This window comes from Callorhinchus milii, unplaced genomic scaffold (assembly GCF_018977255.1).
Source record: "Callorhinchus milii isolate IMCB2004 unplaced genomic scaffold, IMCB_Cmil_1.0 Scaffold2, whole genome shotgun sequence".
NCBI classification, from domain to species: Eukaryota; Metazoa; Chordata; class Chondrichthyes; order Chimaeriformes; family Callorhinchidae; genus Callorhinchus; species Callorhinchus milii.
The window spans coordinates 99,113,121-99,131,230 of NW_024704743.1; the positions used below are offsets into that span (position 1 = coordinate 99,113,121).

At 39.4% G+C, this 18,110-nt stretch overlaps 1 protein-coding gene across 1 annotated transcript in view; it reads right to left on the bottom strand.

The window, feature by feature from the left end:
• abhd3 (abhydrolase domain containing 3, phospholipase) overlaps nucleotides 1–18,110 on the bottom strand; it is a 36,708-nt gene that overhangs the window by 6,127 nt on the left and 12,471 nt on the right. The window contains exons 2-5 of the mRNA XM_007900927.2: nucleotides 17,879–18,042; nucleotides 16,773–16,955; nucleotides 7,634–7,679; nucleotides 4,122–4,234 (exon numbers count right to left, since the gene is read on the bottom strand). Of these exons, the coding sequence (XP_007899118.1) occupies nucleotides 4,122–4,234; nucleotides 7,634–7,679; nucleotides 16,773–16,955; nucleotides 17,879–18,042 (506 nt within the window). The remainder of the gene's footprint in view (nucleotides 1–4,121; nucleotides 4,235–7,633; nucleotides 7,680–16,772; nucleotides 16,956–17,878; nucleotides 18,043–18,110) is intronic.

An 18,110-nucleotide genomic window follows, 5' to 3' on the forward strand; every position in this document is an offset into this window, starting at 1 on the left:
GAGGTGCTTATTAAGTTGCCTTAACAATTAATTATCATAATACCTAAACTTTACTTAATGCACTGGAATCATATTTCAATTGTGTAGAATAAAAAAGCTAGTCATTATAGTGACCCTTATTATGTCTCTCACTATTAAATTCTACATTTTATTGCAGTGAAAAATATGGTTCCCAATTTCTCCTCCTTGGCACAAATTATTTTGTTTTGTGCTATTGCAAAATAAAATGTATTTCTTTAAAAAAAGGCCTGACATTTTGAAATTTAGCCTTAACCTATCTACAGGGTGACCAAAAAGCGTGATATCTACCCTATTATCTAAAAAAAACCAAAATATTATTTCTTTGAGACTTAAGACATTATGATGGTATTATGTCGTTTTGGTCACCCTGCATAAGACAAAATGATCTTACAGACTAAGATGAAGTGAAATGTTGGTCCTCAGATTTGAAAATACCAATTGACCCAGCATCCAAAGCCTTTTGGGGGAGAGAATTCCAGATTTCCACAACCCTTTGTGTGAAAAAATGCTTCCTGGTTTCACTCCTAACTGGCCTAGCTCTACTTTTATATTATGTCTCCTGGTTCTGGATTCCCTCACCATAATAAATAGTTTCTCTGTAACGATTTTATCAAGTCCCTTTATCATTTTAAACACCTCAATTAGATTACCCCTGAACTCCAGATGCAAATGCAACCTAGCTTCATAATTTAACTCTTTCAATCCTGGTATTATTCTGATGAAGCTGTGCTGTACCCCCTCCAAGGCCAATATATCTAGGGTTTCTGTTTTTCAGGGTTTAAAAAATTCACTTTTCGTGGTTTAGTTTTATATATATTTTTTAGCATTTTTTGAGTTCTAAAAATCGTGGGTTTTTCATTTAGTTTTAGTGAAAGATTCAGACGCACCTGTGCACACTGAGGCAAGAGAGGTGCTTTCAAGCAATGTGCAGTGCCTCCATCCTCTCACGTTTGAGGAAGGAGGCATTTTGAATGCGTGAGGGCTCTTCTCTCTCTCTCTCCATGTGCGCAGGCGTGTTTGGAACATACCTTCACACACGGGGGGGAGAGAGGTGCTCTCACTCATGTGCCGTGCGCACCAGAACAGATAACAATTTACTGTGTTTGTTGAATAAACACCGATTTCTTTTTTTTGTATTGGGGTGTTTTATCAGAGTTTTTGGTTGAAACCAAAAATCAGCCCTGAATATATCCTTTCTGATATCCCAAAGAAGGGAATATGACACACTGGCATCTAAACATTGCTGGAATAGTATCAAAACTGTGTGGCTCCCTGACAAAAGCTTCTTGTGATGGTAATCCTACGTACAGCAAGCAAACTCAGAAACGTTTGGTCTGATAAAATCTTGAGCTCTAAGATGAAGTCTCACAAGTCCTCATGCCTGGAGAAAACACTTTACACTTTGGGTACTTTTGCAAATGACCATACAGAGATGACACTACTTGAGCCCTTTTTAGACAGCATTGTGAAGAATGCCAGAGGTTACAGGGAGGTTAGAGATGTGGCCCAATATGTAGCAAATTGAGTTAAATATAGGTAAAAATGTAAGTACATTTAGTGCAAAAGAATATTTAACAGAAATATATCTAAACAGTAAACCCATCAAGGAGTAGAAAAGTAGAGGAATCTGAGGGTGCTAATGCACAAATCTTTAAAATCAGGTTTGCAGAATTACAACAGGGACAATTGGGAGATGTATATTTTTATATATAAAAACATTGAATGCACAATTGAAGAGATCAAGTTGAATCTGTGCAAGACAATGCTTAGACTGCAACTTGAATATTGCATACAGTTTTGGATGCTCCATTAGAGCCATGGAGCTGGTGCAGCATATATTTAACCTGTGTTGTTAGTTATCATAATTTTTAAATGAAGCTTGATTTTTAGCTAGCATCTCTTCATACTTATACCTGGTAACATGATAGTGAATATGTGCTGCACCCTCTCCATTTAAATGATATTAGTTCCTGTTTAATAGTGTGCATAAAACTCAATGCACCAAATGCAGCCTACCTAATCCCCTATACAATTCCAACATGACCTCATTAGTTTTACATTCAATACCCTGGTTTATAAATTTCCAAAACTCCATTTGCCTTCTTGATACTTGTCATTTCACCCACAAAATATACTCGGTTCACTTTACAGTATATTTTGTGAAGCGCTTTGAGACGTCTCGAAGACGTGATAAGGCTCTATATCAAATGCAAGGATTATTTATTATTAATCTCAACTTTTAGCGATGTATATGTTTAAAGCCCAGATACCTCTGCTCCTCCATTCCAATGAATGTTTAATCATTTAGGCTATAATTCCATTCCCTATTCTTTTTCCTAAAATGTAATACCTTACATTTACTAGTGTAAAACTGCAGCTGCTTCTTGTCTGATCCTTACTTTCAACCAATGCCTTCTTGAACTCTTATACAATCATTCTCACAATGTGCAGTTTGGAATCATCATTGAATTTGGAATCAACACCTTCAACATTATGTCCAAATCATTAATGTACATTGTAAACAATTCCCATTATAAACATGTAACAAAGGATTGCAATTGCTAGTAATCAGCATGAGATAGATTTCACAGATATCAAATGTAGTACAGACAAAAACACATAATACCAAAAACAAGTTGAAATGACAATGAAACAAATCAATGGCAATTTGGCCTCTAGTTTTCTGGTGTACGGATATTCATTAATTGTAGATTGTATATTAATAATCTTCAATAAACTTCTAACAACTCCTATTCCAATTTAGGATATTCTCAGAAATTGTTTTTTTTCTAAACAGGAACAACTGGAACTTAGATTTTAAATCTTAAGCCCTCCAATATGTTGATAATTTAGATACAAATCTGATGTGCCCAGGTTTTTCGAAACCTCCAGGTTATCCTGATTAATTTCAGCTTTTTAAAATTAAAATTTTAATTTACATTGACTTTTTTTACTCAGAAAAACATTAAATGGTTTCAGTCCTTTAAAAATAAGATCAAATATATTGCTGCAAATGTGTGAACTTTTAGTGTTCTCCATGTGACTTAAAGGTTGCACATATCAAATAAATCAGCTAATGAAAATTATATTGCTGTAAGTGACTCATTCTCTAATACAAATGAGTATATGACTCAAACTCACTCCAGAGAAGTCTTTGACTTCTGATTTCTCTCTCTTTGAGAACGTTGTTATACTGTCCTCTGTGTCCATTCCCTCACCACCACCATGACATACATCAGATGTATTGACCTGCACTATCTGTCTGAGGTCCAGCAGCAGGCTGGTTCACTGGTGAGTTGCATGGGTATATCTTGTGCGATGAACTTTAAACTTTGTGGTGAAAATAAGTGAGCCACCCACACAACCCCATAGTTGTTCCAGCTCATCCCTTATGGTGTGAGGAAGGCAGTGTCTATTATTTGCCTATCACTAAATTTAGTGAACTCTTCAGTTGGATTTTTATTAAATAAACTAACAAAAAGATGGCTGATATTTGCCATCATAACTCCATTCCATTTAATACTGTGATGGGTTTGTACCACAAGTTTGTGTATGGGAACCCCAATATATATGTTACATTGTTAATTATGTTCATTCATAAAAATATATAATGTTATGGCAGCATGAGTGCCATTGGTTTTGAAAAATGTGTTTTGAATATGTTTTGCTTCTGAAGTTAGACAGTTGGTTTTGGGGTGCAAAATTATGGGAAAATAATCTGTCGACATGAGAATGTGGAGACTACATACAGAGAGGATGGGAGTGGAGATAAAGTTCCTGTATATACTACATTACAACATAATGCTGGTCTATAAACATGGCTTTACGGTATTTATTATGTCCGATATTTATTTTTACCTGCCATCGAGTAGTCTACAGTATATATTTAATATATCTCAATTGAATTGTATAGTACTGTACTCAAATTATTGTTGTTGTACAGGTAGTGAATTTCAGTTTTTCTTTTAAAGGTTTTATATTTATTTTTTCTTTTATGATCTCATGCTAATTTAGTAAGCGTTTACATTCATCACATAATATGTCAGTACAGCTATTTATTTACTGTGTTAATTTCCCATACTCATGATGTGAACTCTTACCCTCCCATAGAGACTCCTGCTGCTATCAATGGAGCTTCTGAAAACCTTTCCTGGACATGCGTAATGACAGTTTCCAAATCTTCTGTGTTGGCAGCACAGTATGTTCTGGGAGTCTAGAACCAGTCATGCAAAATGACACAGTAAGCACTGTGAAAAATCCATTACAGAAAGAAAAATTTACCTTGAACTATAGCACTACCATGTTCATGTCGCAAACATTAAATTCTGAGCTGGCAAAATAAACAGTGGTGTCGAATTTGCAGTATTCACGTGTGCGATTTCTTAATAACGAATATCTAAACTTTGTCTTTTTTAAGACTCTTATTAAGAAGTTGGACCCACAATCATTACAAATGAAGCTCAGTGAAGATAAATGCAAGGTACTGCATGTAGGTAGTAATAAGAGTAGTTGCAAACACTTCGTAGCAGGGTTTGGTGCCATCTTGAATTTTCTAAGGGGAAAACTGAAAGGAACCTAAGGGTGTTAGCTGTCTTGTTGCTCACCGTATTAAAACAGTGTGAGACAACAATAAACAAGGCAAACAGGATGCTGGGTTATATTGCCAAATCAGTTGAGTTTAGACCTCTAAACATCAGACTTAAACTCTGCAGTGCTCTGATCGGGCAACACTTGAGTATATTTCTGGTTACCATGATATAACAGCTCAGGCCCTGGAGTCAGTGCAAAGAAGGACAATATGAATGATTCCCAGTGTTGAGCAGTGATGAGCAATAACTAGATAAACTACTGCTCTTCAGGCTTGGAAAGAGACATCTCAGGAATACCTGATAGAAGTATACACAGTACTAAATGGGACTGAGAAAGAAAAGCAGATAATGTTATCAGGTAAGACAAGGCAGCAGGACAAGATTTTTTGGTGGTGCAATAGGATAATAGGAATTGTGCTTCATGTAACAATTGAGATACTTAATGTTTGAGTCCCAGGGCTTTCTCACACTTCAGCCTTCACTGTAAGGTATTTTGTCAAGTATAAGTTGGGCTGCAAGGCTGCTGTCTTTGGGCAATGGAGCATTAATTTAATCAGTAGACTTGGCAAGAATGAATGGCTAATGCATGACTTCCCAATATAAGTCCACTCCAGTTGTCTAATAAAGAAATAAGTTTATAGAATGTCACTGGAGAAGTCAACACCTTCAGTACATCAATCATTTAGCTTAAGAAGGATAAATGGAGGTGAGAAACAAGTAGAAGCAGAAGATTGAGAAATACTGCAAAGCTAACATCAATTTTAGCAATAAAAGGGAACACCATTATAATACTCCTCACAATCATGCTGCTTCTCTTGCAGAGTGGGTCTACTGTGAACCCTTGTAAACCCAAATTCTGCTGCTGACTAACACATACGGAGTGATGTCAGTGCATCCTGATGACCTGGAAGTTGGCCATTTTCTTGTACCAGGCTTTTAACCCAGCTGGCTGTACTATAATGAGGTTTCCCTTTACTTTTATTATTTATATTACTGCCCTTGGAAGTTTGCATAGTATGGAAAATATGCCTTAAGCTTTCCCTTAGTGCTATGAATCAGGTCACATTCACAGTCTGAAACTGTTTATGCAGTCTGTGAAGGATGCTGACTATTCATATGTTTTTAGACTGCCAAAATAGAATCGCTGCATGAGATAATGGAGGTGGGGGGGGGGGAATGTGGTATATGCAGTGATAATTATTACAAAGACTGAAAATGTAGTTGTTTTGTGCCCTTAAAACATTGTCCTTAAAATCAAGTTTGGGACTCAAAACCCTCAACCTACAGTCTTTGGAGAATGATTTGGTGCCATCTTGAATTTGGACGTAGCCAATGGAGTCCTTTTTTAAATTGATTCCTAGTTGCTACAACTGCTATTTTAACTTCAAATATTTACTTTTAAATTTATTTTTAGGTCACCGTCTGGCAAAAAAATGTGAATTCTTTGTTCTCTGTGGCCTAATGAAGTACAAACCAGTATCTGATGAAGGGATTTTGGAAAGCTGCTCTCACTGTAGAAATAATGGAGCTCCCCGGTCCTCACACACTAAAGAAAAACATGTCATAAATACTGAATCTTCAGCAGAGCCAGGTAAGCATTTCCTGAAGTCAAGGGGAAGGGCAAATGTTCAATCCCAACATGCATTTAAGACATGTTTAAGAAAACGTTTCAACTGTATTATCTGTCCATGTGACCATTATCAAATCACACACTTCTCAGAAAGTATTAAGGATTAGATTTTTTCTCCCCTACAGAAAATCAGCTTTGACACCATATGGATTCCAACACAAGTAATTGCCCTGTTCACACAGATTGCTTCTACGTCTCACCTTCTGATATGAATCATGTGCTTGGCTGAGTTAAGTTACACACAGTTCATGGTGCAAATGATACTCTTATTTAAAAAAAAGCAGGCAGACAACTTTTGTGTAGAGGTTCTTATGAAAAAANTCATAGTTTTACAGCAATGTTAGATTAGGAGATCGGCACATTGGACTAAAATCTCAGATATGTTTGTTTAACGGATGAACATGTATTTGAACCAAATTACAGGAATGGAGACAGAACAAGTACAGTACCATCAAACAAAATATTTTCACTTCCTGAAGTTGGATCTCATCAATATGAAACGTGTGCTTCAAAATATGGTTTAGAGTCACAAATTTAAATGCTGTAGTTTTCAGAAAATAAACAACTAATAAATTGTGTGTGCCGTCCCTAAGATATTTCAGTGGCTCAAGACAACAGCACTTTCCAAGGCACACTGTGACTGATATTTGTAGACAAGGCAACACATGTTTGTTCATCAAAGCAGACTTTTTATAATAAATGAAAGCCTCTACATAAATGTAAATTTGAACTGTACATAAGTAGTGTTCCGAAGAGGGACAGAGCGGGTGGCCTTGTAGGATTAAACCAAATGGGATCCATTACATTTTAAGAACTGCTCATCTTTTTTTTCATCTTTAACATTGAGGATCATTAAACGTTCAAAAGACACAGAGCACTTATTTCGTAGCCTCTAAATGATTGTTACAGGCTGTTCAAAAAGTTTTGGGAATTAAATGAAAATACTATACAGTTCCCAGGATTTTTTTTTAACCTGTCATACTTTAGTTTTCAATGTAATATTGATGTTGCTGTTAATGAACCCCACCTTACCCTAGTCTAATGGCATAATTGTGTAAAATGTAAACCCCTTGGTGTCTTGTAACATAGGAAAATGCCAGTGGTTAGGATTATTAGCAACAGAAAAGCTCCAAGAGGAACGTTCTGAAAAAGTAAGCAAAGACAAAATAATCATGTATTTTTAAACTTTGGGAATATTTTCAAAGCGGTAACTTGCTCATGAGGTTTAGCTGATTGTAAACTGTTTGTTCTACAATCCCACAATTTTTGGCATTATCCAAACCTTTCAAATATGTTACAGCTTTTTCACATATTCCAAGTCATTGTTCATCCATTATTTGGCATAAAATGCACCGTTTGATCACTTGACTATTATGTGCTAACAACATCTTACCAACAGTCTCTCTCCAGAAACTCCTCTATTATTGACAACAGTGCACCTAAAAAACACAAGAAAATCATTGTAAATGTTTGAATCTGGTTTAACATTTCAGATAATTTTGTACTTACTTAAATTCCTCCATATTGAAAGATTTGACATCCTGGCAAAATCACTTGAAAGTCACTGCAGGTTGCCCAGTTTATAAGCGCAGATGTGCAATAAAATTATAAATAATGTAATAAGCCTTACATTTCATGTACTACCGGGAGAGCACCTCAAAAAGCTTCAAAAGATACACTGTAAAGTGAAGTGCCTGTGTATTATAGGTGAAACCGTGAGCCAATTTGTGCATAGCAACATCCCCCAAACTGCCATGAAGTGACTAATTTTATTTGGAGGATTCTCTGGTAGAAGACCGGTAGAAATTCCATCCGTATTTCAAAATAGTGCCGTTGAATCGTTAATGTCCACCTGGACACGCAGATGGGACCTTGGTTTAATATTTCATACAAAGGCCGGCACCTCCAACAATGCAGCACACCTCTGGCACTGCATTAGAGGATTAGCATAGATTCAGAGGCGAGAGAGCTACCAACTAAACCAGGCTGACATGATGCAATTATGTGACTGTTAAACATGGTTGAATCATTGACTGAATCTGTTTCTTAACTTATAACAACACATAACATTTGTATAGCGCCTTTCACGTTGGAAGGACGTCCCAAGGCGCTGGACAGTCAGGGATGAATTAAGGAATGGAGGAAAAGCATGGTAAACTGTGTCTTTAAAATCCACCCCATACCACTTCATATCAAGTTTGGGACTGATTTCCCTCACCTGCCGTTTTTCTGGTTACTGCTTTCTTCTGGAGTCTTTTTACTGTTCAAATAATGGCCATGTTTATTCATACTCAGAGAGGGACTTGAGCATTCTCCTGCCAATGACTTTTAAGTTTTAATTACTTTTACATTATCTTAATTTTTTTAAATAAGGGACGCTCTTAATTAAGGAATGGAAGGCAAAATATCAGGAATATTCCCCACCCATACCTTCACTAAAACAAGTGTTTAAAAGTTAAACAATCTCATTGGAGCAGTTTATGCTGCAGCAGTTACCAGCATAAACTTCCCAAGCAATCAATACAATGGTTCTGAAGCGATGGTATATCAAGCAGGCTGCTCCCAACTGTTCCAGGAGAGAAGCCAAATCATACATTCTCTCAAAGCATGATGATTCCTCTTCAATTTATAAAGAGATTAGTTCACTGTCAGCAAGCAATTACTGGTACAATATAATCCCTTTGCAACAGTTATTCATATCACAGCTGTTTGTGGGATATTGCTGTGCAGAAACTGTGCTGCACAATTGCCTACAAAATACACTTTACAGTCAGTCTTCGGAAATGCTTTGGGACGTTGCTTCCAAATGTGAAAGGCGCTATATCGAAGGCAAGGATTATTATTATTATTTTGGAAATCTCTATGTCATATTTTATAAATTACTGCTTAGAAAATACATGTCTGAGCATGCTGTATTTCAAAGCTGTTAACAAAGAGGTTGCATGTTGCTCCATTTTGCTTTGTTTAACTCTGAAATTGTGCTTCAGTGTTGAACAAAGTAAAATAATCCCTCAAGAAAAAAANTAATAAATTGGTCACTTCAATCCACGACTGTTTGTGGGACACTGCTGTGCACAATTGGCTACTGCATTTCGCCTACAAATATGCAGTCAATTCACTTTATAGTATACTCTGTGAAGCGCTTTGAGACGTCTAGAAGATGTGAAAAGCTCTATACCAAATGCAAGGATTATTATTATATTATTCCTGGTTCTCTATTTTACAGCCCAGTTAACAGTAATATGATGCCAGATAAAATAATGACTAGCGCTCCAAGACGGTGTGAAGTGCACTATATAAATGCAAATCAGTGTTGACTAATATCAGTGCTGAAACCTCACACAAATCCATATCTTCACTCAGTTCGAAACGATACATCTCTACAAGGTCGGAAAACTGGACTGAATTATAAATGTTTCCTAGCAGGTACAATATTTAAAGTAATCTATAAATGCTCTGAAGTAATTGGGGTGGGAGAATATATTGCTTTGTAACCATTTCACCCAACAAGTCCTTTTAATGCTGTGTTTGTACTGCACTTTGCACAGTGAATAGCACTGAATTAGAGGTAAATAGAACCATTCAAAAACAACTCCCACCAAAGTCCCACCACCTAGACTGCCTTGAGGAGGTGGGCTCCTCAGGGGCGCACCACAGTATAATGGTCTCTTCAAAGTTCTCAGATGATGAATTGTGCAGCCAAAGGATTTTCAAGGAACTATTGTTTAATATTATTAAAGAGCTGATCATGTGACTACCCCCCCCAAAAATTAACAACAACCAGAGCTCTGCCCAAGTGCTTAGTTGCAAATACAGAACTCCACTCAGCCTCCAGGCAATGAATAAGGAGCAGGAAATGTGAACTAATTTACACCTTTTTTCCAGCAGCATAAACAAAGGATACTAATACAGGGGCCGCAACTAGCCTTGTAACTTACACTTATTCTTATGCTATTTGATAAAAGCCATTTCATCCCCTGTCCTGTCAAGCATTTTTATTTATGAAGCTAAGTCTGTTTTAAATGTGCCAAATAACCAATGTCTGTCAGATAAACCCATTCTTTTTCGAGATAATACTGCAAGAGTAATAATTCTTGTATTGGTTTAGCACCTTTCACATTGTGAAAGTGAGAAGTGTAGTGACTGTATTTTGTAGCAAATGCTGCAGCTAATTGCGTACAGTGTCCCACAAATAGCCAGGAAGCAAATGACCAATTTTATCTGGGGGAATTTCTACACTGGGAGAAAATCGCTTCTCTGTCCAAATAGTGCCACAGGATCATTAATATCCATCTAAACAAGTAGTCAAAACCTTGATACACTTTGAAGGTGATGTTGTTGAAAAGAGTCTGCATGACGCACACCAATTCCAGCTATGGTCAGGATTCACAAATCCTTTATGAATCCAGGTTGCGACTCTCAATTTTTGAGCCCACACTCGATTTCTTTTTGCCTGCAAGAGCCAGATCAGATGTGAAAAGGCCAGAGTTTGTGGTTTGCAGTTTCTCGTTGTCTCAGAGTTTTTTTCCCTATCCTTCTTCCCTGAAGGCGCTGATTCTTATTGTTTCAACTGAGATGAAGTTTTATGATGTGTTCTGGCCCCTCGCAAAGTGGCCAAAAGGTAATACTAGCTGCATTTGATATAATACTTTATCATATTGAAATGTCTCGAAGTGCTTCACACAATGACTTACTTTGAAATGCAGTGACTGCTGGGTTAGGCAAACGCAGCAGCTGATGTAAGACAGCAGTGTCCTACAGAGAGCAATGAGATAAATGACCAATTAATCTGTTTTTTCGTGAATTGAGATGAGGGAGTATTGACCAGAATACTGGCTCATTGAAACGATGGATTGTTCGTTCTTGCTGTTTGAGCCCAGACAATGAGTTTCAAATGGGCCATTTGACTGCAGGTGGCATCATAACCAAACCAGATCCAATCCAGTCAAACCAGTCCTCTCCCGGCATTCATACATGTGTTTATCAACAACAACTACAACTTGGATTTATATAGCGCCCTCCACGCCGAATGGCATCTCAGAGAGCTTCACAGTAACGGATCCCGGGGTCGAGCCAGGGGGAGGGGGAGGAAGGTGACCAAAGGCCCGGTCGAAAAGAAAGGTCTTCAGTAGGGACCTGAAAGTAGGAAGGGAGGGGGTGAGGCGAAGGGAGTGAGGAAGTGAATTCCAGAGTCTCGGGGCATAGTGGCTGAAGTCACGACCGCTGAGGGTGGAGCGGAGGACTCGGGGGATGAGGAGGAGGTGGAAGAAAGCGGTGCTGATGAGGGACCGGATGTGAGGGAGGAAGGATAATTGTGGGTCGTACCTGACGCCTAGGTGTGTACGGGTTCGGAGAGTTTTAAGGGGAGGTCGGGTAGGTGGAGGAGGTGAGAACTGTGAGACTTTAGACGTTGATGGGAGCCAAAGAGTATGGCTTCCGTCTTGTCAACGTTCAGCTGAAGGAAGTTTGCACTCATCCAGCCCCTGAGGTCTGACAGGCAGGCTGACAGAACATCAGAGGACTGGGGGTCGCAAAGAGAGGTGGAAAAATAGAGTTGGGTGTCATCTACGTACATGTGGAAATGTACCCCATGTCTGCGGATGACATTCCCAAGAGGGAGCATGTTGATCAGAAAGAGGAGGGGGACAAGGATGGATCCTTGGGGTACCACACAGGTAACCGGGTGAGAGTGAGAGGAGATGCTGTTTGTGCAGATGTACTGCTGGCGGTTTGTGAGGTAGGACTCGATCCAGGCGAGTGTGGTCCCACTGAGGTGGATGATGGAGGAAAGGCGGTGGAGGAGGATGGCGTGATTGACTGTGTCGAACACCGCGGAGAGATCCAGGAGGACAAGGAGGCAGAGGGAGCCCTGGTCACAGACAGAGAGGATGTCGTTTGTGACTTTCACAAAAGCAGTCTCTATACTGTGGGCAGGGTAGAAACCGCACTGGAGGGGTTCGAAGAGGGAATGGGAGGAGAGGTGTGCGCGAAGTTGACTGGCAATAACGCGTCCTAGGATTTTTGCGAGGAAGGGCAGGTTAGAAATAGGGCGGCAATGGCTGGGGTTTGAGGGATCTAGGGAAGGTATTTTGAGGAGGGGGGTGATGACAGCAATTTTGAGGGAGGCAGGGACTGATCCAGAGGAGAGGGACTGGTTGATGACGTCAGCCAGTAGTGGGCAGAGGAGGGGGAGCTGGGTGACCAGCAATTTGGTGGGGAGGGGGTTGAGGCAGCAGGTGGTGGGTTTCAGGGAGTTACTGCAAAGCAACTAAGACCATAAATCCTAGCTGAGTTTTTTTCCCCTTCTATAACCCAAGAAGATATGGCCAAGGAATCGATTCTTTCAATGAGCCAGTATTCTGGTCAATATTCCCGCATCTCAATTCACGAAAAAACAGATTAATTGGTCATTTATCTCATTGCTCTCTGTAGGCCACTGTTCCGGCAGCTGACATAGATCAGCAAAGATCGGAAATCAAAGTTCTATTACTCTCTGCATGAACTCGTTGATCCACTTTTACTCAGTGGGTATTTAATGACTGGAGTGTGAGTGTGTGGATTACCACGAAGGGTGGTCGAGACCAAGATACTGGATGCAAATAGGAAATACAGTGTATCCCCATTATAACATGCTTTGTTATAGTGCTCAAGAGGTGGGGGTTGTTCTGGAAGGATGAGAATAAAATAGGCCGAAGGGCTTTCTTCATCCAAAAGTCTCTTTTGGGTTTAATTTAACTGCTGATTCACAATATTCTTCAAGGTTTTTCTGAGTTTAATTATTTCCAGATTAAACTATAAAAAGAGAGATTAGCTTGGAGTCAGTGGAATGTTGGCTTAAAGCCATGTGGTGCAAGCTTCAACAATCTCCTGGCTTTGCTATTTTTATTGATTTTATTCATTTCATGACCTTTGAGGAAAAAGTGTAGTTCTAGATATAATCCTACACCCCTGCAGTAGTAAAAATGTAATGAAATGCTTCCTGTAAGTACAATAACATATTAATAATTATCATTGCATTTGATATAAAGCTTTTCACGTCTTCTAGACGTCTCAAAGTGCTTCACAGAACATACTGTAAAGTGAATTGACCATATATTTGTGGGAGAAACATCAATTTATGTGACAAAAATGTCTTCACAACAATTGTATAAATAAAAGCAGGGCTCACCTATGGAGCTCACGTAGCTAAATGTATTTGTCTGTCGAGTGCCGATACGAGCATTAGAGCTCATAATCTAGGCCGACACTGCTGCAATGTTGGAGGAGCATTGTATTTTCAGACGTTCTGACTCTTGGATGAAATGTTAAACTGAAGTGCCATCTGCATGTTCAGGTTAAAGATGCCATAACTCTACTTAAAAACAGAAGGGAGTTTCTCCCAGTGTTCTGGCCTGCAATCCTCTAAATTAATTGGTGATATATTGCTATTTGAGGGACCTTGCTGGCATTATTAGCTACCATATTTGCGTACAATAAACAGTCTCTACAGATGACAGTGGGAGCACTTTGAAATGATTTGATGTGATAAGACGTTGTAAAATAGCTAATCATTTTCTTTGTCATTTTAGGCAACATTCAAAGTGCTGCTTACATTACTTCCTTCATGAAGTCACTTCAGTAGCGATTCCTATACATTGTGTGTGCACAGCACACAGAAAATGACAGCACAACAATACACTTTCTGCGTATAGAGCATGCAACATGAAGAAAATGACAGCGGTGACTATAGAATCATACAATTTACAGCACAGATGAAGGCAATTCGACCCATCGTATCTGTGCTGGCAATTATGGCTCATTCAGCCGATTGTGGCTGTGACCTGATGATGCAGAAGGCTGTCATTTTTTTAATGTGTGGAACCAGCTGGTCAATGCTGAAAGCTAGGTGTGCTTCTGGCATAGGGCAGGTAGAGTCACTAAATTATTTGATTTTTTTAAAATTATGTTCCTAAAATAAATTTTTTAGTAGTAGAGGATTCATATCAATAATGCAACAGTAACGTTTGAATAGCTTAGTTACTAATATTGGTGTAATATTAGCAATATTAGTGTTTTTATCAGTGTATGTATACAGAATTCGTCGGCTCATGGAGACAGGAGTTTCCAGAGACATGCCAGCTATTCAGGGGTTAATATTGTTATAATGTCAATCTAACCCAGAGAACAAAGTCTGTGTGGTGTAATTATTGATGTTCACTATGAAATTTTACTCAAACTTCCTTTGACCTCCCTGCCACATGTATTCTGGTCAATCAAATGATTAAAGTAGTTGAACAAGCTTTACAAGTTTTACTGTTCCACATTTTACTGTTCATTCCTTTGAAAAGTCAAATCTATGACAACTTGTGAAGATTTAAGCCATGATGGTAAATACAACAGAGAACCAATTAGTAATATTAATAATCCTTCTATTTGATATAACATCTTTCACATCAGGAGGTCATCTCAAAGCGGTTCACATGATTTACTTAAAGTGTAGTGACTGCATATTTTGTAGGTGGATGTGGCAGCCAATTTGTTCACAGCAATGCCTCACAAACAGCTATGAAGTGAATAACAAATTTTATTTGAGGGAATGTTGGTCCATTGCCTTAGCACCTCTTCCTGGTGTGAAAGGTGCAATATAATTGCAATTTGTTGTTGTTGATAGAGAGAAACTCCCTTCTCTTTTGAGTTGCGCCATGGGATCTTTAACATCCATGTGAACAGGCAGGCTTAAAGTCTTGGTTAAAATCTCATCCAAATTTTGACACCTCCAACAATACAGTGCACCCCCAGCACGACATTGGAATGTCAGCCTAGACCTGGCACTTGAACTCATAATCTTCTGTCTCAGAGGCAAGAGTGCTACCAATTGAGCCAAACTGATACACAAAACATCCACATTATTTGGGACTAGTCGGATTAGGAGACAATAAACCATGTGGATAATTAGACATTACACAAAGTACAATTGGCTGAAGTGCCTGTCTCGCACAGGGTTGGCTCTGTGTGGGAAATGGAAGATTTCATGAAGTAGGAACAGGAGGTTTGCAACAGATGCACATTGATGGGAGGGAGCTTTACTCCAAATCTAACCTACGCTTTACCCGAGTACAGTATTTGATCCTAACACAGGATAACTGAAAAGGAAATATGTTCTATTTTCCAGTGCCATCATCCCTCAACTCGATGAGTAATAAAAATGTCCAAACTATATTTTTGAACCTGAACTTATCAGATCCTAGGCATTCTGCGAACTTTCTTGTCAAGAAATTGATTTCTACAACAAACAACAACAACCAAATTACATTTGTAAAGCGTCTTTCACGTTGGGAAGACGTACCAAGGTGCTGGACAGACAGAGTTATGGACCCAAGCTGGGGGTCGGTGTGAGGGAGGGTGGAAGGCCAGGGGGAAGCAGGGAGATCGAAAGCACAGTCAAAGAGCAGGGTCTTGAGGTGGGTCTTGAAGGTGGTGAGGGATGGGGCGAGACGGAGGGACTGCGTGATGGAGTTCCAGAGGGTGGGTGCAGAGTGGCGGAAGGCCCGCCCACCAATGGTGGGGCGAGCAAGGCGGGGGACGTGAAGCAGGCCGGAACCTGCTGAGCAGAGTGAGTGAACAGGGTTTTAGGGGGTTAGGAGATCGGAGAGGTGGGGGGAGCAGGATCGTGGAGGGCTTTGAAGGTGAGGACCAGAATCTTGAACTGTATCCTCTGTGTGATGGGAGGCCAGTGGAGTTGGGCAAGGATGGGGGTGGTGACAAAGTCGCGGAGCCTAGTGTGGGAGAGGACATGGGCCGCAGAGTTCTGGATGATCTGCAGCCGTGGAGGGAGGAGTTGTGGAGGCCGACAAGCAGTGAGTTTCATAGTCGAGCCTCGATGTAATGAAAGCATTTATGAGAGTTCTGGCGGCTTGCGGTGCAAAACAGTGTCGGAGTCGGGTGACGTTGCGGAAGTGGGGGAAAGCAGAGCGGGTCATGGCGCAGATTTGGGGTAGAAAAGATAGTTGAGGGTCAAACAAGACCCAAGGTTCTGGACTGGCTTAGCAAGGTGGAGTGTGCAACCATGGATGGTGATGCTGTTAGTGCCTGAGGTGAGGAGGCGCTGACAGGAGCCAATCAGGAGAGCCTCGGTCTAATACAAGAAAAGAAAGAAGATAACCCCAAAAAATAAGGTGTCAGCATGGCTCAGTTGGTAGCACTCTTGCCTCTGAATCAGAAGGTTAGGGGTTGAAGCCTTATGAAGGTGCTTTGAACTGACACTCCATTGCAGTGTTAAGGGAGCACTGCATTGTCAGAGTCATCACCTTTGGATGAGATGTTAAACCAAGGTACTGTGTGCCTGTTTAGGTGGGTGATAAAATCCAAGGTACTACTCAAAAAAAAGTTTCTTGCAATCTCTGGCCAACATTTTTCAGATAAAATTGGCCATTCACTTTACATACAGAAACTTTTTGAGGCTCAAAGACTTCTTGGTGTTTAAGTGCTATATAAAATTGAAGGATTTTTTCAACATATAAAATTTGGTTAAAATATAAAAGTGTGCACATTACCTGTATCCTTGACTTTGACTCTCTTTGACCATGTGCAATATGTAGGATTCCTTGCTTGTTCCCGTAAGTCCAGGTAAGATAAGGACAATAGGTCTTGTAGCAGAAACAGGATGCAGTAAATTTCCATCATTGTCAATCCAGTCCAAGGAAATCTGCCCACCATCTGCCGTCTTAATGAGCTCACTATAATACAGATACATGTAGAAAATTAAAAAGCACATGCTCAATATACATACAATTGTATACCTCTGCAACCACATCTACTCATTTAAAATCCCATCAATTTATGCTATGGTTGTTTGCTGGCACACTGAGGTTCTATGTGATCATGTGTAATTCATAATTAGTTTGCCAAGAAATATTTTACGCTTTGGCTTTGGATCAGGATTACGGATAGACCAGAATTTCTATGAAATACAGATAAAAAATAGGCAGTTTTCCAATTGTTCTCCAACCAACACACCATTCAATCATTTGTTCAGCATTTCAGACTAGAGTGAAACCAGAAACTCTGAAAAATAGTATTCTAATTGATCCTGTGTAAGACATCTGAAAAGCAGAAAACTATTTTGTTTGAATCTCAGTCCTGTATTGGGATAGAATTACATCAAATTATACAACTTGGAAACAGGCTATTTGGCTCAACTGGTTTGTGCCCATGTTTATACTCATGAGCCCCCACCTCTTCTATTCCACAGGACCTCTCTATTCATTTCTCCCTAACGTATGCATCAAGTTTTCTCTTAAATGTATTAATGCTTTTCACTTCAACCACAGCTTCCGTCAATGAGTTCCACATTCTCACCACCCTCTGCATATGAAATGGTCCTCCAAACTCCCCACTACATCTATTACTAGCTATTTTACATTTAAACATTATGCCTGGGTGTAAAATGTTCTAGAATGTGAGAACCTTGTGTGAAGAGTTGATATGGCTGAATTTGACAAAAGAATTGGAATCCTTACCATCATCTACTGTAATACTGCAAAAACATTTATTAGAAATAACAATTTAAAATGTTTGTTCCTCTGCTAACAGTAGAGCCAATTTCTGAATATATAGTACTATGGTACTAATGGAACAATAAACAGCAAAAGAACCATACTTCCTGTACTCCATTGAGGGTTTCGATGTGATGAATGGCCTCAGCAGGGTTTGCATCCTTCCTTCTGAGCACCAAAAGGTTGGATAATAAGTCTCTGTTACCACAGGACAGTATTTCTTTAGAAAATGGCACAGTGTTTGTCCTCCTGTGATGAGCTGTGGTTTCTGCAGTAAATCAAGTTCAGGGTGAGAATGTGATAACAAATTTATAACATTTGCTGTTTTTTTACTGT